This window comes from Lepidochelys kempii, chromosome 20 (assembly GCF_965140265.1).
Source record: "Lepidochelys kempii isolate rLepKem1 chromosome 20, rLepKem1.hap2, whole genome shotgun sequence".
Taxonomy (NCBI): Eukaryota; Metazoa; Chordata; order Testudines; family Cheloniidae; genus Lepidochelys; species Lepidochelys kempii.
Window position 1 is genome coordinate 25,788,581 of NC_133275.1, and position 21,292 is coordinate 25,809,872.

Consider the following 21,292-nt stretch of genomic DNA (forward strand, 5'->3'; position numbering starts at 1 on the left):
AGAGCTGCATCCTGTCTGAGGCACAGTAGCAGCCTCTCAGAACTGTCTTTACATATTTTACTGGGCTTTAGACACGTTTAAATTCCTGACTAGCGCAGTACTGCAGTTACTGGCTCACTGAGCTTTTCATGTGACCCCCTGCTCTTCTCTCCTAGTCCCTGACAGCAACCTTGCACTGAGCTGTCCTTCCCCACCTCGAGGGAGACTAGACTTCTGGGTTTGGTCACATGAGGCAAGAGTTCACTTTGCATCCCTGCTTCCTTTGTGCAGTGCAGACTGAGGGGGATGAGACTGTCCAGTTCTGTACTAAGTGCTTGCTTGCCACCATTCACTGATGCGAGATATTTGTTCATTTACTTTGCTGATGCCCCGCTTGCCCCTTCATAATCTCCCACTAAAAATAAGTTAGTTATTAAAACAGGCTTTAACTGCTGGAAGTTTCAATATGTTGTTTAGCCAAAAATAACTTATCTAAGCTGCTTCCCTTTCAGTTTAAGATTGTGATTGCTCAGGTCTTGCTGGCTGACTTCTTCCTCGCCTTGGTGGTAGACCGAATTCTTCAGTTTCTGCTGGGGAGTGCAAAACTTAAAGTGCCTTCCTGAAACAGATTCCAAGCCTCCAACATCCCAGCAGTGCTGAGTATACAAGTGTGAAGGACAACACCGTGGGGACACACTTCCAGATTGCAAGAAGGATCTTTATTCTTTTGACAGTGACTTAGCCCTGCTCTGGAGCAGGCCTGGGAAAGCTTTCTGACATGCTCGTTTGGAGACCACTTGGTGTAACAATCAAGGCTGCATGGGGCAACACACCTTTAAATAACATTTCCAGGATGTGACATATTGGGAATTTTGTACTGCCCTATGCTTGAGGAAGCGTTTACAGAATTTGGTAATTAAATGGGAATCAGTGTATTTTAAAACACATTTGGAATTTCTTTTTTGGGGCTAGTAGTGTAAGAGCTCGACCTTTTGAGTAACTAACAGCTATTCCCTCTATGAGTTCTGAGGTTCAGACACAAAATTAGAGTCCCTCAATTATGAAAGAAACAAGGCAGGAAGAGTAGCTAGATTCACGTAGTCATAAATATGCAAGGAGGGCTTGAACAAAGGCTTGTTTTAATTAGTATGACAATAGCAGCAGCAGCAGCCTCTTTAGTCCTTAATTTGCTTAGTATTTCTGCTGTATAAAAAGTTGTGTCCTCAAAAATAGTTACCTTCCCAGGGGCAACGTCCGGAATAAAAAAGAGTTTTAGTAAGAGAGCTAAGAAAAAATGTTCAATACCCAATGTTCATTAATCTTTAAACACAGCCTGAACAAAATATTAGTGTCTTGCTGTCTGCTACACAAAAGTAAACCCTATGGTAAACCCTCAAAAACTTAACTTCCATGGAGAGCTAAATGCAGGTGACAGTGGCATAGTGGACACCACAGTAAAATACAAACAGCAGTGAGTTTTAGTCCCAGGGTCAGCTGACTGGCTGCAGGTTTAAAAACTGCAGTGTAGATATTTGGGTTTGGACTGGAGCCCTGGCTCTGCAACCTCATGACTTGGGGGGTCTCAGAGCCCAGGGTCCAGCCCAAGCCTCTCCACTGCCATTTTTAGCCCACCAACCCATGCCAGCTATGGCCATGCCTGTGTCTTTCATTGCAGTATAGACATAGCCCTACTAGACTGCAAGTATAAATGCACTTATTTGACTTTGCTAGTAATCTTTCAAAAGTTGATGGTGCTCTCTAGTTTCCAAGTGGATTACAGATTTAAATATTACAAAATTAGAAGGCAGAAACAGAGTTCATTCCGTTCTTTACAAGAGCGTCCTTTGGAGAATTGAGTCCATCACAGCTGGCTGTGCAGTTTGTGCACTGTGGCAACAGACAGCCTCAGCGGCATGATTTAATAGGAAGAATATAACTTTATCTGCTAGAAGGGACACGTACCCCATGCTTTGGTAGCACTCTGTGCTGCTCGCTGCTAACAGATGCTGGGTGGGAGTCTGGCAGCCGCAGTCCTTTCAACTACAAAGGCATAGTCATACTGAAACAAACCAAAGAAAAGGTTTATAGATAAAAAATGCTACCTCACGCTCATGGCTGTTAGTACATACAGAACTCTTATTCAGCCACTCTCATGCCTCCATCCTTTTGTACTCCAACTTGGTATTACCGGTAGAGAAGAGAGGGCAGACTGCAGTGAATTACTTACCTCCTTCTCAATGTCAGCAAGAGACTTAATGTTCAAGTTCGTGAAGATGGAAAAGGCCTACAAAACAGAGGTAACTACAATAGGTAATGTATTCCTGTTGTCCTAGCAGCCTCCTCCCACTGGTTCTTTATCCTGTAAAACTGTTTGCAATGCCCAGGAAACCAAAGACTTTTGCCCTATGAACATAAACAGAATCATCAACCCGTGGGACTACATGACCCTCTTACTCACCCCTTAAACAGCAATTTAATTCAAAGGGATTGGTACAGTGTCCTTGTAAATTACAGCGATACTCACATCAGTCCCACTAGTGATGCTGCTTTCAAATTTGGGGTGTAGAGCGAAAGGAACCCCGTCCATGGCTGAGGAAAGAGAAATGATCATCAGAAAGCTACAGATGAACAGCAGCACTATGAAAGCACTGTGCTGCAGGGCACTGGCAGGCCTGTCAGGAAAACCTGGTGCCTGGGACAGTCCCTCGACTGGTGAGTGCTAACTTGTGAATTGCCAGAGGGCTTGAAGAGTGAGTGAGAGGAACGCCCCGCTGGACTACCTTAGCCTAGTCTTCTAACATCGCAGTATGCCACTCCACTTACCAGAAGGAACAGGCGATAGAATACCCAAACTGCTCTCTGGGAAGCACCATGTGATAGTTTGGGTGTTCTGTCTGCATAACCCTGTCCAAGTGGAAGAGGTTAGAAATTCCAGCCCACAGCCTTTCCGATACCATAGTAGCACTGACTGGATTTTTTTTAAACTAGGTGGAGGAAAAAGACGAATACCACCTTAAGCAACTAATATAATGTGGAGTGTTTGTCCTAACCTAATTGTCAGACTTTGTACTTGGAAGGAGGACTTCACTTACCTGAGATGCCATAGAGATTAGATGTATCATAAATGGAATCATCTCGCTTCATGGATACATGTTTTGAGCCAACTCTAGTCAAAGACTTTTCTGATGAAAATTCTGTCCTGCAAGGGATTAGACAATTTACAAATGGAGGCCTCGGTGTTTTACATTTGCAAAACAGCACCCAAAAAAAAAAAAAAAAGAATTTAAATGAAAAACCTCCTCCTGCAGCAGCAGCTCCTACCCCATGGGGCTTGTTGGGCTGAGCTTCCCGCTCCAGCCATTGCCAGCAGGGACACTGGCATGCAGGGTGGCAGCGAGCTCAGAACTGGCCTAGCCCTCACCATCCTGACAGAGGAGCAGACGGGCCAACACTGAGTCCCACTGTGATCCCTGTGCTCCAGGGGCCAGGTCCCAACACTGGGAGCCAGACATCTGAGCCCAACTAGGAAAAGCTCTGTGCAGCTTCAAAACTTGCCCCACTCACCAAAAATGTCCAATAAAAGATATTTCCTTACCCCCCGCCCCCCAATACTCTGGGAGCAACACAGCTGCAACAATACTGCAAAATACTCTAAGATTCATTAGTGTCTTACACCAGAGCTGTGCCCTTAAAGCTAAGCAAACCTGAGCACACAGTATCCTCCTTCCATCCAGTCCCAGTCCCACCATGAATGGTGCATTTCCTGTGTGTGAAAAGGGGCAAAGGCCAGTGCCCGTCACTATTTTTGAAAGGGGGGCCACTTTGGCAAAAAACCTTCAACGTGAGAGCCACAGCAACCCCACACAGACGGTTGAACGCTCTGAGCTCTTTGTTAGTTGATATCATAATAGTACTGTTGTTGGTAATATTGTTTGGGGTTCAGGAGGGGGTATGGGGTGCTGGCTCTGGAGGGGGCTCTGGGCTGGGGCAGGGGCTTGGGGTGCAGGAGGGGGGTAGAGGGGGCTGGCTCCAGAAGGCTGCAGGTTGGGTGGGAGAAGGTTATTCAGAACCTGGCCATTGAAGGGGATGGCATTTACTTCGGGCGGTCCCGGACCCACGCCACTCCTGGAAGGGGCTCATGTGCCCCTGCAGCCCCTGTGGGGGCATGTGCTCTGCATGCTGCCCCTCTTTGCAGGCATCACGCCTGCAACTCCCACTGGCCCCAGTTCCCCATTCCTGGACAGTGGGAGCTGTGGGGGTGGTGCTTGCAGTGCAGAGACCTCTGCTCCCTGCCTTCTCTGGGAGAAGGCAGGGAGTCTGCCTTCGCTGCAGCCCTGCTGCCACTGGAGAGTGTGATCGACAAGGATCCGCACTTAGGCTCCAGGGGAGTCGGCCCTGGCTCATGCTGTGAAGGACACTGGGCTAAGGTATTTCCAGAACCCTTGGTAGTAGCACCAGGAGAGAGCCATATGACAAAACATCAGAAGCCACATGGTTGCACCATAACAAACTGGGACTTACTCCTAATTCAAGACAGGCACCAATGAAATCAAAGGTGACGACTGATATACTTACTTTTTGTTATCTAGGTCTGTGGTCTCCAGTGAAAGCCCCTTCATTGCTGGACTGATGTTCCTTGGTTTTGGAAGGGGTTTAGGTTTGAGAAGTTGCCCCTTTTTACACCAAACAGCAAAGCTGCTAATTTCCCTGGGGGGAGAAGAAAAACAGATTATACTGAGAACTAAAGCCACAGAAAGTGGGACCTGCAGCCAGGGTGAAAGGATGGCAGCATCTTACCCTATCTTCATATAACATGGGACCACTTTACTCTTGCCACTCAGCATAATGTCAAAAACAACTAGGTCTGCCGCACCTAATGGGACAAGCTTCACACATATTCGTTTCTTCTTGGAAATGGACGTTTCTAACAGGGAAGCAGAGATCATGACATCACAAGAAATTCCTGTGTTTGTTAGCAGTAAAGCTCATGGTATGTAACCTCAGTCTCTGCTGCTAGCCTTACCTGAACAGTGTGAATGCTGGCTCAAGAAAAAGCCAAGGTTAATGCTAGTGCTGTAAAAACATTACGGCTGGTAAGACGTTTTGAAGAGCTGAAATCCTAATCACCCAGCTTTAGATAAAGGCCCAGCGTCACCAAAACAGAAAACCTTGCACAACACTGTCCCATAAATGCGGCCTATGCATTTTCAACTCTGACTGTACAAAGACAGGTGCTGTGACATGTCTACGCCCTGATCTCCCTAGCACACAGGAATACAACTCCCAAACGTAGTACGTGGATTAAGCCTAGCAGAACGTGCACCAAGGCCAGGAACGCCTGCGTTCTAGTTCCAGCAAATCAATGGCACACCTACATCACACCGTGCACTGTTGCTTCGTGTTTAATAAAGTAGAAAGATGCTATAGCTGGGCTAAAGGGAAAGGTTGGGAGGGGCATAGGGGAGGGAGCGCGCCACAGGCATGGAGCAACAAGACTCACTTGGTTCTAAGAACTCCCGAATGTAAAGGTATCCTGTAGGCAGAGGCGTTTTCTCACTCAGGATCAGTACGTCGGCGACCACATGGCCTGGGGAGGTCTGAAAGAAAGACACTCAGGTCAGTCTGTAGCACTGGGTGACCACGGGGCTTAGAGGGCAGCAGATGCCCTCATCACGTGCAGGTGCAAGTTACTGTTAGGTCCACAGCCTCAGGGGAAGAGCGCGTGTGTGTGGCTAGGTTAAAGTTAATGCCATGCACTAAACTAAGGGGTCAAGGTCTAGCTCACACACACTGGCAAGTAGCATTGGGAGAAGGCCCTCTGCGTTAGGGCCACGCCTGCATGTGACCCCCCACTGGGTAATCACAGGGTAGGGGTAGGGTCAGGTTGCGGGCAGGATAGGGGCTGACGCAGCAGCGCTGGGCGCCTCCTACTTCACTGGCCACAGTGGAGGTGATGCACAAGACGTAGCCGGATTTCTGCCCAAATCCTTTCCCGAAGCTGGCTGTGGCTCCCTCCAGGGTCGAGGTGATCTGTGGGGGGAATGAGAGGCGCAGCCGCGTGAGTCTGTAGCCGCAAAAAGAACAGGAGGACTTGGGGCACCTTAGAGACCAATGGCTTTATTTGAGCATAAGCTTTCGAGGGCTACGGCTCACTGCATCGGAGGCCTTCTTCGGGGTTGATGGTGTTAGTCTCTAAGGTGCCACAAGTCCTCCCGTGCTTTGGGGGGGATGCAGACAGTGACCTTGAGCCTGGGCCTGGCCAAAGGGCGCAGGGCCAGGCGGGCGTCGGGTCTCACCCCTCGTGGGGGCAGCCCAGGGCCTCTGCCACTTGGGACAACTGCGCAGCCGGCGGGAAGTGGGGCAGGGGGGCTGTTCCTGCCAGGGGGTTCCAAAGGCAGGGGGCGGGGCTAGGCATGTCAGGGGGCGGGGGCAGTACAAAGGGCAGGGCCTGTTCCCGGCGCGGGGGAAAGAGGCGGGGCCTGTTTGGCGCGGGGGGGCAGTTCAAAGGGCAGGGGGCGGGGGGAAAGAGGCGGGGCCTGCTCCCGGCGCGGGGGGGGCAGTTCAAAGGGCAGGGGGCGGGGCCTGTTCCCGGCGCGGGGGGAAAGAGGCGGGGCCTGCTCCCGGCGCGGGGGGGCAGTTCAAAGGGCAGGGGGCGGGGCCTGCTCCCGCGCGGGGAGCAAGGGGCGGGGCCTGTTCTCAGCGAGGGGGGGCAGTTCAAAGGGCAGGGGGCGGGGCGGCAAGGGGCGGGGCCTCTTCCCGGCGCGGGGAGGCAAGGGGCGGGGCCTGTTCTCGGCGCGGGGGGCAAGAGGCGGAGCCTGCTCCCGCCGCGGGGGGTCCCGGCGCGGGGGAAAGAGGCGGGGCCTGTTCTCGGCGAGGGGAGGCAGTTCAAAGGGCAGGGGGCGGGGCCTGCTCCCGCGCGGGGAGCAAGGGGCGGGGCCTGTTCTCGGCGAGGGGGGCAGTTCAAAGGGCAGGGGGCGGGGCCTGCTCCCGCGCGGGGAGGCAAGGGGCGGGGCCTGCTCCCGGCGCGGGGGGGGCAGTTCAAAGGGCAGGGGGCGGGGCCTGCTCCCGGCGCGGGGAGGCAAGGGGCGGGGCCTGTTCTCGGCGAGGGGGGAAAGAGGCGGGGCCTGCTCCCGGCGCGGGGGGGGCAGTTCAAAGGGCAGGGGGCGGGGCCTGCTCCCGCGCGGGGAGGCAAGGGGCGGGGCCTGTTCTCGGCGAGGGGGGAAAGAGGCGGGGCCTGCTCCCGGCGCGGGGGGGGCAGTTCAAAGGGCAGGGGGCGGGGCCTGCTCCCGGCGCGGGGGGGGCAGTTCAAAGGGCAGGGGGCGGGGTCTGCTCCCGGCGCGGTGAGGCAGGGGGCGGGGCCTGCTCGCGGGGGGGGCAGTTCAAAGGGCAGGGGGCGGGGCCTGCTCCCGGCGCGGGGAGGCAGGGGGCGGGGCCTGCTCGCGGGGGGGGCAGTTCAAAGGGCAGGGGGCGGGGTCTGCTCCCGCGCGGGGAGGCAGGGGGCGGGGCCTGCTCGCGGGGGGGGCAGTTCAAAGGGCAGGGGGCGGGGCCTGCTCCCGGCGCGGTGAGGCAAGGGGCGGGGCCTGTTCTCGGCGAGGGGGGAAAGAGGCGGGGCCTGCTCCCGGCGCGGGGGGGCAGTTCAAAGGGCAGGGGGCGGGGCCTGCTCCCGCGCGGGGAGGCAAGGGGCGGGGCCTGCTCCCGGCGCGGGGGGGGCAGTTCAAAGGGCAGGGGGCGGGGCCTGCTCCCGGCGCGGGGAGGCAAGGGGCGGGGCCTGTTCTCGGCGAGGGGGGAAAGAGGCGGGGCCTGCTCCCGGCGCGGGGGGGCAGTTCAAAGGGCAGGGGGCGGGGCCTGCTCCCGCGCGGGGAGGCAAGGGGCGGGGCCTGTTCTCGGCGAGGGGGGAAAGAGGCGGGGCCTGCTCCCGGCGCGGGGGGGCAGTTCAAAGGGCAGGGGGCGGGGCCTGCTCCCGCGCGGGGATGTCCGTCCCGGCAGCCCCACTCTCACCGCCGTCCAGCCGGCGGGCGCCGCGCTGGCACTGGAGGACCAGGCCACCCCGGTCAGCGGGGACTGCTCCGGCAGCGCCGCCATCTCTCCTCGCCCGGCGGCTTCGCTCCCCGCGTCCGGGCCTCCCCTCCGGGCGGGAGGCGGGGCTGGGGACCTCACCGGCCTCTTCCTCCGCCTATTGGTCGTCTCGGCGAACACGCGCCTCTGATTGGGCTCTTCGCGGAGTGACAAATCCGAGACCGAGGAGCCGCCCTTCGGGCCAGCGCGCACGCGCCATTTGAACGCGGAAGCGGGAAATCACAGGCGGAGGGCTGGTACGCATGCGCCACCCACTTGTGCAGTGCGCAGGCGCTAATGGTGTTCAGTCCTTCCTCCCCTCCCCCCCCCACTCTGTTGGTTCGTCCCCTCCCTCTTCCCTCTCGGCGCTGAGCCCCGCCCCCAGGAGCAGAGCCCACACGTGGCAGCACAGGGGGGCGACGCCCCGCACTTTTATTCACAGCACAGGTAACCCTGAGAGCAAGACAGGGTCCGGCGATACAGCTCCGTCCCACCGAACAAGCCCTCTGACGCCCCCCACCAGCGGCACCCCACAGTGCATTTACAAAGGCAAGGGGGTGCTAAGTCACCCCAGGCCTCCTGGACCTCTGGAACCACAGCCTCTTAGAGAAGCGGGGAAAGAGCCTGCAGGGAAAGGTAATAAAGGCAAAGGCAAAAGGAGGCAAGGACAGCCAGCTGCTGCAAGTCTGTGTTTAACCCTCAGGAGGCTGCTGGCACTGGGTGACTGGTGGCTTCTTTGGGGGAACTTTGAGTAGTTTCCGAATAGGTGAGTTTTCCAGTTGCTGAAAGGTCCTTGATGCTGGAAGGGAAGCAAAAAAATCCTCAGTTATCTCCACCCGGTCTAGGGAAAGGCTTTAGCTAATCTGAAGCAGTTACAATGGAGCACAGACCTGGATCTAATTTTGGTTTTGGCCCAGTTTGTCTGAGGTCTTGAACAGGTTCCCTTGTTTTTCTGTGCATCAGATTCCCCACAGCTGGACTGTGTACTCTGCTTTTAGGATGTGACCTAAACATGTATCCACAAACCCAGCACTATGAGTCAGACGGCAGGGAAAGGGATTTTAGCCATTTAAATTTCCTCCTGTTCCTAAAGGCAGAGTTCAGCATCCACAGATTTAGGGCTCACTTTATAAATCCTCAGACTGGTGAAGAACATAAGAACAGCCATACTGGGTTAGGCCAAAGTTCCATCTAGCCCACTAGCCTTTGAACAATGGCCATGAGGAAATGAACAGAAGAGGTAATCATCAAGTGATCCATCCCTTGTTGCCCAATTCCCAGCTTCTGGCAAAAAGGCTAGGGCCACCATCCTTGCCAATAGCCATTCATGGACCTATCCTCTTTGAATTTAAACTTCTTTTTTTTTTTTAAATCCTGTTTAGTCTTGGCCTTCACAACATCCTGGCAAAGAGTTCCACAAGCTGACTGTGCATTGTGTGAAGAAATACTTCCTTTTTGTTTGTTTTAAACCAGTTGTCTATTAATTTCATTTGGTGATCCGTAGTTCTTGCGTTATGAGAACGAGTAAACGACGCTTCCCAATTCACTTTCTCCACCCCTGTCATGACTTTATAGACCTCAGTCATCTCCCCCCGCAGTCATCTCTTTTCCAAGCTGAACAGTCCCAGTCTTTTTAATCTCTCCTCATACAGAAGTTGTTCCATCCCTCTCATCATTTTTGTTGCCCTTTTCTGATTCCAATCTCTCTTTTTGGAGATTGGGCAACCACATCTGCATGCAGTATTCAAGATGTGGGTGTACCTTGGATGTGTACATAAGAGACCTGATATGGGAACAGCCTTAAATAGGCAATTGTGAGAGGTGTCATTTGTTATTTTCATTAACATGGCTATACTGTGTCTCACAATACAATATTCAGTAAAATGTCCCCAACAGCTACAGGTATCCAAGATTTCCTTGTGTAATATACTAGAATGAACTGCATACACAGGCAGAACCTCAGCAATGAAGAAGGTGGAGTAAGAGCTTAAATATAAAATAAACAATAAACCCTTTCTAAGGTAACATGCACTCAATGTCATTTTTCCCTCAACAGGTTTTTAATGCTTCGTACAGTGGTCTAACAAGTACCGTGTGCAGCAAATGTTATCACTTTAAAAACAAAAAAAAAACGAACCACCTCTTCTAATGACAGCTTGTCAAGGTACTGCCAAAGTGATTTAGGGATGAGAGGAAGAGAACAAAAATTAATCTACCTCCCTCTATAGCCTTCTGGGTTTTATTGTTTAACAAAGGTTCTGTATTTAATGGATAGGAAGTATTTACTGCCGATGGCTGGAACGTCTGCTTACCAAGTTGCTCTGACAGATTCCGGAGGTACTGTGTACTGTCTTCTATGAAAGTCTGCAACAACTTCACTGCCTGCTGTAGTTCATCCAGCTGCAAAACACACAAAAAAAAGGTTTCAGGGAAACTCAGAAGACAAAAGAGAAAACTTTGAGAATTTAGCGAACTAGGTGAATAAAGCAAATGCCAAACCAAAGCATTTGGTGATGATTTCATTAGAAATTTCCACTTATTTCCCTTTGCATTATTTCCCGTAATGCAGGTTTGGACCATAGAATGTTATTGAAATACAACAGCAAATTCCTTGTGTTCATTGCTGGAAAACATTTATTAAACAATGTACCATGTTCAGTGACCTCACTATGTCAATTCCTCACTGGCATAGAGAAGAGAATCACTTCTCTAAGGCAAATCAGCTAATTACTGGGTCTTGCATAGCCTGACATCTTCTCAAGACAAATGATTCAGACACAACAGGTCAGCTGACACTTCTGTGTTTGCACCATTAATGATTTTTAAACCCTTTAGTACATTTCAGACCCGATAACTCACCACAAGCTCCATGCAGTCAAACACCTCACCCTGGCTAGCGAGTATTTTCTGATAGTTAGGCTTGCTACTGAGAACTTTGGCCTGTGAGGTTCCGAGATAACTAGCAGGTTCCACTTGCACTTCATTCGTCTTGCACTGCTCCAGTTGTCTTGAAAACAAAAAGCATGGTACACATATAACCACTGCACATGGGGAGTACCCACTTTCCAATGGTGCCCAGCATAGGTGTGGCTAGATAGCAGCAAATTATTTGTATTTCTGTCATCTGTCACAAGATCTCCAAAGTGTCCCAATAAAACAAATGTTAAAAATTATCACAAATGCTGGCAGAAAATCAGTTCCTAACTACACATCCCAATTAAACAAGTTTCCATAATTTACCACAACTCCAATGACAGGACCTGAGTGTACTTTTCATTTCAAGGAGTCTTTGTGGCACCTTAGAGACTAACAAATTTATTTGGGCATAAGCTTTCATGGGCTAGAACCCACTTCATCAGATGCATGGAGTAGAAAATACAGGAGCAGGTATAAATACATGAAAAGATGGGAGTTGCCTTACCCTCTGCCATGTACATTGGCCAAACCGGACAGTCTCTACACAAAAGAATAAATGGACACAAATCTGACATCAGGAACTATAACATTCAAAAACCAATAGGAGAACACTTCAATCTCCCTGGTCACTCAATAACAGACCTAAAATTGGCAATTCTTCAACCAAAAACTTCAAAAACAGACTCCAATGTGAAACTGCAGAACTGGAATTAATTTGCAAACTGGACACCATCACATTAGGCCTGAATAAAGACTGGGAGTTGTTGGGTCATTACAAAACCTAAACCTAATTTCCCCCATACTAATTTCCCCCTACTGTTACTCACACCTTCTTGTCAATGTGTGTCAAACTCACACTCTCATTACCACTACAAAAGTTATTTTTCCTCCCTGGGTATCCTACTGTTAATTGAATTGTCTCGTTAGACTGACTTCACACTTGGTAAGGCAACTCCCATCTCTTCATGTATTTATACCTGTTCCTGTATTTTCCACTCCATGCATCTGATGAAGTGGGTTCTAGCCCATGAAAGCTTATGCCCAAATAAATGCGTTAGTCTCTAAGATGCCACAAGGACCCCTCGTTGTTTTTGCAGATTCAGACTAACACGGCTGCTCCTCTGAAACCTGTTTTCATTTCAGAGTCCTTTGCCAAGTATTTTTAAATAAGACTTAATTCCTTTAACATATTCTCTTCCATGTGTTCTTCAGGGCTGACAGCATGATTAACAGGACTTTCTTGTCTGACGTTTGCTGCTGCTTCATTATGCAACTGTGGGCTGATATTTAAATTAAACTATGTATGGAAAGAACACCTGATTGACAACTGATCACAAAGTGCTGAAGTCTTTTAACATAAACAATTTGGGTTCTAGAAGACTGGAATTAAATACAATAGAGGATCACATTAACTAGTGACTAGCACGATTAGATTCTCAATTTTAAATCTAATTTTTGGCTGAAAAGGACAGACAGAAAAAGGATAATAATCTAACCTGGACATTTCTTCTGCACTTTTCTGGAAACTCAGTAAAAGCTGATCCCAAGTTTGAGACTCTGTAGTAAACCTTTAGAATGAATGAACAGATGAAAGGTAGTTACTACATACTGTGGGAGAGGAATTACCTCCCTTGGGCTTCACTAATGTAAAGGGCCTATAGAAATTACACCAGATCCCTAGCTTTTACTCTGGGCCAGAATTTTGCCTTCTGATTTACGAGACAGATATACAGATGCACATGGGGACAGATTCAGCCACGAAATAAACAAGTGCTAACTTAAGTGGAATTAGGGCTGCTTACATCACAGCAGAGCCAGACTCACAGATTTCTGTGTTACATGAATGCTGTGTTATGTGAATTACCTCCAGACCAGAAGTTGCTTGCAATTCATGCCCTGCTCATGGTCCAGTTCTAGGACTTACAAAGGCAGGCTTACACTGGGCAAGCTTTCTCTAAAAATTTAAAAATAAACTCAGTGACCTAGAGCACCAGCAAGATTGAGGGTGGGAGCCGGTGTCCAGAAAGAATCTCAGAGTGAGTTTCTCTGTTTAATAGAACCTAACTGAGTTGCTTGTGTTAGGCTTCTCTTCACATAGTGTCCTGCCCCCATTTCAGATGCTTGAATCATTGCTGATCACACCAAGAATTAATGAGAAAAGGCCCAACTGTGTCCATTCAGCCATACGAAACCAGGCCTAGGCTGTTTTTCTTACCTGTTTATATATTCCTTCATCTGGAAGAATGACACATTTAGTGCAGGGTCTGATAAAATACTAAAACAGAGAAGTACAATATCAGAGAGATTTTAAGGTGTTGGCAATATCTGTATCACGCAGGGCTGTGATGATTGTTGAGTGTTTGTGCAGTGCCTCTGTGTAAACACAGTATATTATACTTCATTCAAATTTTTGATTCATTCTAGGACAGGGGTCGGCAACCTTTCAGAAGTGGTGTGCCGAGTCTTCATTTATTCACTTTAATTTAAGGCTGTGCATGCCAATAATACATTTTAACGTTTTTTAGAAGGTCTCTCTCTATAAGTCTATATATTATATAACTAAACTGTTGTCGTATGTAAACAAGGTTTTCAAAATGTTTAAGAAGCTTCATTTAAAATTAAATCAAAATGCTGATCTTACACCTCCGGCCCGCTCAGACCGCTGCCAGCTTGGGGTTCCATTCACCTAGTCTGGCAGTGGGCTGAGCAGGGCCTGTGGCCGGGACCCTGGCTGGCAAGGGGCTGGCAGCCAGAACCTCAGACCAGCAGTGCGCTGAGTGGGGCCGGCGGCCAGGACCCCAGACCAGCAGTGGGCTGAGTGGCTCAGCCTGCTGCCGCTCAGCCCGCTGCCAGTCTGGGGTTCCGTCTGCGGGCTCCTGCCAGCCAGGGTCCTGGCTGCCAGCCCCGCTCAGCCCGCTGCCGGTCTGGGGTCCCGGCCCTGTCCACATAGAGTAGATACCTACCTTCTCCCTGGTTCTAGCCATTCTATTCCTCTCTCTGCGCTGAGGTGAGGGTGGGAGTGCGCTGAGGACAGGGCTTTGGGGGTTAAAGGAGCAGGGTTGGGGTTGGGGTGCAGGGTCTGGCCAGGAGCTAGAATGAGGGAGGGGGCTTAGGGTTGGGGCAGGAGGTTTGGGTGAGGAGCGCTTACCTGGGCAGCTCCCATTTGGTGCGAGGGGTGCAGGTGGGAATGTGGGGGGGGGGGTGGCAGGAGCTCCCGTTTGGTGCTCAGGGTGGGGATGTGGGAGGTGTAAGAGTCAGGACACAGGGCTGGGTATGTGTGGGGGGTTCAGGGGTCAGGGCAGAGGGCTGGGGTGTTGGGGGAGGTTCAGGGGTCAGGGCGGTGGGCTGAGGTCATGGGGGTGCTCCCAGCCCCCTGCCCTGAGCGGGTCACGGCAGGGGGCTGGAGAGGATATGCCAATTCCACCCCCTTCCCCAAGGTCCCTGGAGCAGAGAGTGCACTGCGGCTCCCCTTTTCCCTCTCCCCTCTGTAGCAAGGGCCGTCAGCTGATGAGCTGCAGGGAAGGAGAGGAGGAGGGGCAAGAACCCAGCACGCTGGGGGAAGAGGTGTGTGGAGGGGGACGCTTGCCTGCCCTGGAAGGAGAGAGCGGTGGGCGGAGGGCAGAGAAGAGCGGGCCGGGCAGTGCAGGATTTTTAATGGCATTAACGGCAGACAGCAGCGTGCCATTAAAAATTGGCTTGCGTGCCGTCTTTGGCATGCATGCCATAGGTTGCCGACCCCTATTCTAGGATATAAATGTAAACAAGAAAACTCCTGCTGATGTGCCAAGCACTACAGTAGACACTTTGGTGCCATGACTATTAAGATGAACATTCTCTTTTAGAGTCATTAGCATTAAAGCCATTAAATACATTTTCCAAATTTTTCACATGGATAGCTAACACAGCCCTGCATAGCCCATTTGTCTAACATGTGGGCTCTTAGCACTCACAAATACCAAGTTCCAATGTAAGTTTTGCAAGCAAAAATTGTGGCATTTTAGCCTGCCAACCCTCATTATAAGTTGTACCCAATATCAGACATTAAGAGCCTGCAATAGGTCATTACTGTCTCCAGTGTCTGCAATATGAATCTTGACAAGTTTCATGAATTGCAATATAAGATAATCAATCAGGCACTGGGACAGGAATAGCAAACTCCAGCTCCATGACATGTTGCAACAACATTCTGCGACCACAGGAAGTCATTACCCTTTCAGCTCTTCTGTACATTTCTTTAGTGTTCCATCTAGTTTCAGTCTCTCTGTACAACGCATCAGCTCTTCTGAAACTGAATTCACTGGAAGTGGGGACAAGACAACAAGAAAACAAAGTGCAGTAGTTAAGCAACAGACAGTACCTGCTCTCTGCAGAACTAACTCACACCGAAGCCTGAAGTAAAATACATGGAACACTAGTACTCAGGGCTCACATGCCAAGATGTTGCGTAACCCATGAACCCTGTTTTTACAGCATAACCAGTTCAGTTCCCTAACAGAGGACATTCCAGATACGAGTCACGCTAGCTTTGGCAGAGAGAGGATATATGTGATCAAAGCTTACTTTGGGCATTCTCTTGGCACCACTGATAATGCACGGGCTGTTATTAGAAGCACCAATTTCAAGGGATTTTTTTGGCTGCTCAAGCTCCTTCTTTCCCAAGACATTTGGTTCCCTCTGGAGTGGAAATTGAGTGACCTTTCCCCTGTGCGAGTTGAGAGCTAGAGATAGATTATTACTCTCCTCAATGTATAGCATTACCCCTTCATTAAATATATCACATGGAGACCCACCATTTGCTTTAAAAGCCTCAGGGCTGAAGCCATCAGTCTGCTTCAAGAAGTGCTGAAGCTTCTGGGTAGAGAACTGGGAGAACAGAGAAGAAAGTGAGGTATTTGTTTTGTTTTTCTTTTTTTAGACTATTCAAAATGTCCCATCTGACACTGGGCTGCTTTTCATTAGACCATCCAGTGGGAGAAGCAGTTATCAAAGTTTTGCCAAGTGCAACAGGAGGATGATTATAGAATCTCAGCAGGTTTTCTCTTTCAAGATTATTACAAACAATGCATGACAAAAGTGTCTTTTTTGCACTCTGTTTTAAAGACTGAATACCAAACATTGATGTCAGTGTGCAGCCAAAACTAGAGAAAAGCTTTCAGCATTGCTTCAGTCAAATGCCTGTGGTATTACGCAGCAGGAAACAGCACCTTGCTAGGAGTGAAATTATAAAATCCTACAAACCAAAAATCACAAAAATTATTTTCCATAGAGCTCCAATATGTATAAAATCAATCCAAAGTTAATACCTCTTAGTTGGTATGACAAAGTAAAATGTGCCACAGCCTAAATTCTACAAACTATTTAATCTCTCTCACTTGTTTCACAGCTACATCTGTTTATAAACTGTAAAGTTTAGCTTTTGTATCATTTTCAAAGCATTTGCAAACAGTTAACCTTCACAACACTTTTATGGAGTTTATTCCCCCATATTACAGAAAGGGAAACCAAGGGACAGGGAAGTGAAGCGACCTCTCCTTGTTCATGGAGGGATTCAGATGGGACTAGAACTCAGGAGTCCTGCCTCTTGCTAGACCACACCTCACAACACTTCATTATTTATTTATAGATTAAAACCCATCAAGAAAAATGAAGTATTAGAAGCAGAATAATACACAAATAATTTGTTTTTAGCAAAAAAGTTCCTTCAGAGACCTCACCTGGAAACTAGACAGCAGGAGCATGGAAAGCCTGTCAGTCTCAGGAAAATCAAGGCTGATTGATTTGCTCAGCTCTAAAAGTTAAACACAAACACATTTAAAAAAGACAAGTTTACAACAAACTGTGAGCAGCTGAAATGTCCCTGAGCTGGACACTGTAAATACTGATGCATATAGACACAAGAGCGGGGACAGTCTATCCAGCAACTTCATTGCCAGAAGAGCCAATCTCAAGTGCTAAATGGAGAGGTAACAAAGCAGATGTTGCATGTTAGAAGTGTAATGAAAACTTTAACACAGAAGTTCCTTTTTAACTCAAGCAGTCGTTAAGAGAGCTGTTAACTCTCTAATGCTGAGTCCTGCATTTACTTCCTCACTGGAGGATGGTCCATCAATCTGGGGCTGGGAGGTTCCTTTCTATGCATGCTCTAGTGGATGAATCTCACACACTTCGGAACTAAGGAACTGCTTTGTAAAAGAAAAAAGAAAAAAGAAGAGAAAAAGAACGGCGTTATGGAGAATCAAACATATAACTCAGTCTCTGGGCTGCCTGCATGGAACATGCTCCGAGATAGGAGCTTCCAACTTCTACAGTGAAAGGTCTGATTTGGTGTTCCAGATTTTTACTAAGCAGAAGCAGTGCTTTGCGTGCAGCCAGATGCTGCTCCTCACCCTTAGAACCTTTGTACGGTACACATGCACACATTTTTGAGCTGTTCATGCTAGCTGGTGTTCATGTCACCATCTTCTTTTGGGCAAGGACATCTGACAGAGCTATAAATAGCCCATTAGCTTAAACTGGATCATTGCAGCACTCATGATCTAAACATCCATTTTAAAGTCAAAATTGCCAGGTCTCATTTTGTGCTGTACTCAGAGAAAGCTGCCAAACATAGCCCTAACTGGAGCAAAGTCTGGGCCCAATCACTGCATTGGTGCCTTACACATTGCACCCATGAAGTCAGAGTTCCATTTGTCCAGAATTCTCACACAGGATTTCAGCATAGTTTAATCACAAGGCGGTACATGGCACCTACCTGTGACATCCTGGTGGAAAGGAGGCAGCGACTTCCGGCGGTTGGTTCCTTTCATACTGGAGCGGCACCATGAGCGACGTGTGGTTTGTGGGCTAATGGCAAGTGCCCTTGGGGACAAGTTAAATGAACTTGAAGTGAGGCCTTTCCTGGGACTCTCTCTCCATGGAGATATCCTCTTGGGACTGGGACTCCGGTCAATTTTCTTGGGGCTAGGATGAGGACATGACCTTTTCCTAGTAGCCCCTCTGACTCTGTCACTGGGACTTGCTCTCACATTAGCCTTGTTACCAGGCCCAGGACTAATAACTTTGTTCGGCTCTGAAAAGTGTTCAGGCTCCACTTTCTCCTCACTGGGGTCATGTTCTAGAAGAAATACACATAACAGATAAAATCCACTGAAACGCTAAAGCAGAGGAAATTACCTCTCATGGGATTGTGAATGGGAATATAGGGCCTGTCACCTATGCATCACTGTTTCAAACCCAGCCCAAGGTGGCAGTGACTGAAAGATATTCTGATCTGATGGCTGTTACACCTTTTTCAGGCGACCGCCACAGAGTCAGGGTGTGGACCGTTTGAGCCCTCTGTTCCCACCCACTCCTTCAATTAATCTTTAGACCCATCCTCTGCAGAGTCCAGGAAGGGAGGAAGGACAGGGCTGTAGAGATGAAGGAAGATTGTGCTTTCCCAATCTGGCCCAGTATGCAATCTAATACTGCAATTCTGGTCATAGCTAATGTGAATATCCCTGTGTTTGAAACACCTCTAGAAACCAAACCAACTTGACTGTGTCACATCACTATCATTTACCCAGGGAACTAATAATTAGTTCTTTGAAATAATACCTTACCTTGTGTCCCACCACTGTTCTTCCCATCTTCAACACCCGGGAGGTTCTGTTGGGGGGGATTCTGAGAAATAAATATTTTCCATGATATATTTTAGTTCCACAAAACAGAAATCCATGTGGACACAAGGGATGGGAAGAGATAAATAGGCAGGATGCCTGCGTGGCTGCTCGTCTAAAGCTTAAAAAGATGCATAGTCAAATTCTTTCCTTTCTCAACAATCAATCTCAGTGCCCATTGACAACAGCTAGGCAAGTGGTATGCTGCAACTTCTGCTTATTGTGATCAACATGATCAGCTCAGTGCCAACTTGTCCTTCTACACATCCCCCAACTGTTGACATCTCTTCTCATTTAGACCAGTGATGCTCCACCTTTCCCACCAACCAATATATGAAGCACAGGATGACTGGGACTCCTTGATACCCTGTTTGTAACCTCTTTATGGGTCATGACTTCCAGACCAAGAGCCCATGGCTTAAACTGCAAGCTCTTTGGGACAGGGACGGTCTTTTGCTACATGTTTCTGTGCAGAACCTAGACCACAGGAGCACTAATCCCAGACAGGGGCTTCTAGGCACTGCTACAGTACAAATAGATAACAAAACCCCATTTTAAAGGTGGGGCAGGGGCACAGCGCTCACCTGCGTTTCCTGTAGCCAGGCCTCTTTAGTCCTGCAACACCAAACACACGTGGGGTAAGAACCTGGCCAAAGCTACTGACTTCTTGCAGCCACGCGAGGCTTCTCGAAGCCCACCGGGCGCCGACCCCTCTGCTCCTCCTTGTTGCCCCAGGCACCCCGCGGCGTCAGCAACACTGCGCGGAGGCCGGGGCCCTGGGACAGCCCCCTCCGCGGGGCAGCTCGGGGACACGAGGCGCCTAGAGCGCCCGCTAGAGCCGGGCCCCAGGGGGGGAGGAGAAGGGGGGGCGCACCCCAGGCCGGGGGGGCCCTGGGGGGGAGGGGTGGCCGGGCAGGGACAGGAGGGTCGCTCTCCGTGGGAATGGGCGAGGACACCCCCCCGCACGGGCCATGGGGGGAGGGGGGCACCGCAGCGACCCCCCCCGGAGCCTGCGGAAGGAGAGACGGGGGACACCGCAACCGCCCCCCGGGGGGCCCAGCGAGGCGAGGGGGCTACACTGCAGCGGGGGGGGAAGCCACCGCCGCACCCCACGGCCCCCGCTCACCGGCCCCGCCCAACTTCCTCCGGCTTCGCCTCCATCCCTGCCGCCTTCTGCCCTCACTCAAACCGCCCGGCCGCCGCCACGCAGGCGCACTGAGGCCGCCCGGCCAACCGCAGCGCCTGCCGGGACTCGTAGTTCTAGGCGACAGGCGGACCAAGGCCCGCCGCGCGAGACTCTTGGGAGTACTTCATGCGCGCGGCCAGGACGCCGCCAGCATTCACCCGCTGCAAGGGCTTCTGGGAGAGATCCTAGGCAGGGCCTAGAGCTAGTCACGCGGTGGGTCCTGGGAAGTGTAGTTTTGGGGGCAGTATCGTGAAGAGCAGCCAGGGCTCTAGGGCCACCAGTGAGAGGAACAGAGGAGAGGTTGTGAAGAGGAATCTGCAATGATTATTTACATAGAAATCCTTGTGAGAGGAGGTCGGTCAGAACCTGAACTAGCCAGGACAGAGCTCCCTTCAGCAGGCTGCAGGCATATGATTCACCTGCCAGCTCCACACATCAGCAGTTCCCTCACCCCTCCTAAAGATAAAGGGATTCTTGCTTTGCAGGATACAAGCCTCCATCTGTTCTAACCAGCAAAGGGAGTCCTCTAAACCTGCCTACACGTGGGCAGAGGCCCCACAGATCTCTCAGCATGCTATGTGTAACAAAATAGCTAAAAAGGGACTGACGGGGGCTTACATGTTCATAAGCATTATGTGTAAAGACAGGCATGCAGGATTTGGTAACTTTTTAATATCTTATTTAGAGGGAAGTCATACTGATTATCCTATCCTAAAAGTCCCTACTGTGTTAGTTTGATAAGTCACTTTATCTTCCCTATAGAGAAACTCAGGACAAAACATGATACTTTCTCTTTTAAAAGGCAATTTAAATTTTGTAACGTGTAAACACAATATAAGCCACTAATAGAGTCATTTTTGGAGGGTTAAGTCAAATGTTTTAAATGGCATTTAAGTGTGTATACACACACGGTTGTCAATTTTGGTTAGACACATTCCTGGAGGTTTCATGACATACCAATCCTTAATTCCTGCAGATTCTAGGACAATCCTGTAGGGTTGGCAACCCTTTAAATTATATAACCCTAAAATAGCAAAGAGCTCCAATACAACTGGAATAGGGTGCAGAATGGCAGTGAGAAATATATTAGCTTTTTCCTTAACAGGACAGGATCCATGTCACATGATGTATCCAATTTGTCCATGTTTAAGTTTCCAAATTTAAAAACTAGGTACTATAATAAGATATGTACATCTTTACAATGAATGTGGTATCTCCTAAAAAACACTGATAAAATTTTTCCCAACTGATTTTTTGAAGCCTTCATTAGTCCCCTATACCTTATTTGCTATCTTTCATATTACATTCTATAAATAGGCAGCCTTATTTAGATCCTCCTTATACAGACTTTTTAAGCCCACAGTTGTGGGGCACTCTTGCTCAAAAAAATTAAGTATTTGTACTATATGATATATATTAATTAGAAACCAGCCCTTGGTAGCAGAAGCAACTCTGAGACACCATGCAATCACCTACTATCCAATTCATAACTGGTCTA

General features: G+C 49.6%; 3 protein-coding genes and 1 pseudogene across 5 annotated transcripts in view; 1 reads left to right on the forward strand and 3 right to left on the reverse strand.

Moving 5' to 3' along the window:
- Window positions 1-922, forward strand: part of ATP13A1 (ATPase 13A1) — a 29,243-nt gene extending 28,321 nt beyond the window's left edge. The window contains 1 exon segment of the mRNA XM_073318987.1: window positions 492-922. Coding sequence (XP_073175088.1) covers window positions 492-602 — 111 coding nt within the window. The 3' untranslated portion in view covers window positions 603-922.
- MVB12A (multivesicular body subunit 12A) lies at window positions 677-8,211 on the reverse strand. Of its 2 annotated transcripts, XM_073318988.1 has the most exons (9): window positions 7,978-8,211; window positions 5,911-6,009; window positions 5,480-5,576; window positions 4,777-4,903; window positions 4,555-4,686; window positions 3,072-3,178; window positions 2,504-2,568; window positions 2,207-2,263; window positions 677-2,038 (listed from the first exon to the last, which is right to left on the reverse strand). In XM_073318988.1, the coding sequence occupies exons 1-9, from the start codon at window positions 8,059-8,061 to the stop codon at window positions 1,976-1,978; spliced, it is 831 nt and encodes a 276-aa protein (XP_073175089.1). In that variant the 5' UTR covers window positions 8,062-8,211; the 3' UTR covers window positions 677-1,975. The 2 variants fall into 2 exon arrangements, with proteins under 2 accessions (XP_073175089.1, XP_073175090.1); XM_073318989.1 differs by lacking the exon at window positions 5,911-6,009 and having other exon boundaries at window positions 7,978-8,210.
- LOC140901028 (uncharacterized) lies at window positions 6,272-7,903 on the reverse strand (annotated as a pseudogene).
- Window positions 8,212-8,435: 224 nt separating the features above from the next.
- On the reverse strand, window positions 8,436-19,975 carry DSN1 (DSN1 component of MIS12 kinetochore complex). 2 transcript variants are annotated; one of them, XM_073318641.1, is made up of 12 exons: window positions 19,735-19,974; window positions 19,193-19,223; window positions 18,552-18,612; window positions 17,702-18,064; window positions 16,665-16,738; window positions 15,741-15,813; window positions 15,160-15,247; window positions 13,166-13,225; window positions 12,447-12,518; window positions 10,894-11,041; window positions 10,347-10,434; window positions 8,436-8,833 (listed from the first exon to the last, which is right to left on the reverse strand). In XM_073318641.1, exons 1-12 carry the CDS (start codon window positions 19,767-19,769, stop codon window positions 8,727-8,729), a joined length of 1,200 nt encoding a protein of 399 aa, XP_073174742.1. In that variant the 5' UTR covers window positions 19,770-19,974; the 3' UTR covers window positions 8,436-8,726. The 2 variants fall into 2 exon arrangements, with proteins under 2 accessions (XP_073174742.1, XP_073174743.1); XM_073318642.1 differs by lacking the exon at window positions 13,166-13,225 and having other exon boundaries at window positions 19,735-19,975.
- Between the last annotated feature and the right edge of the window lie 1,317 nt (window positions 19,976-21,292).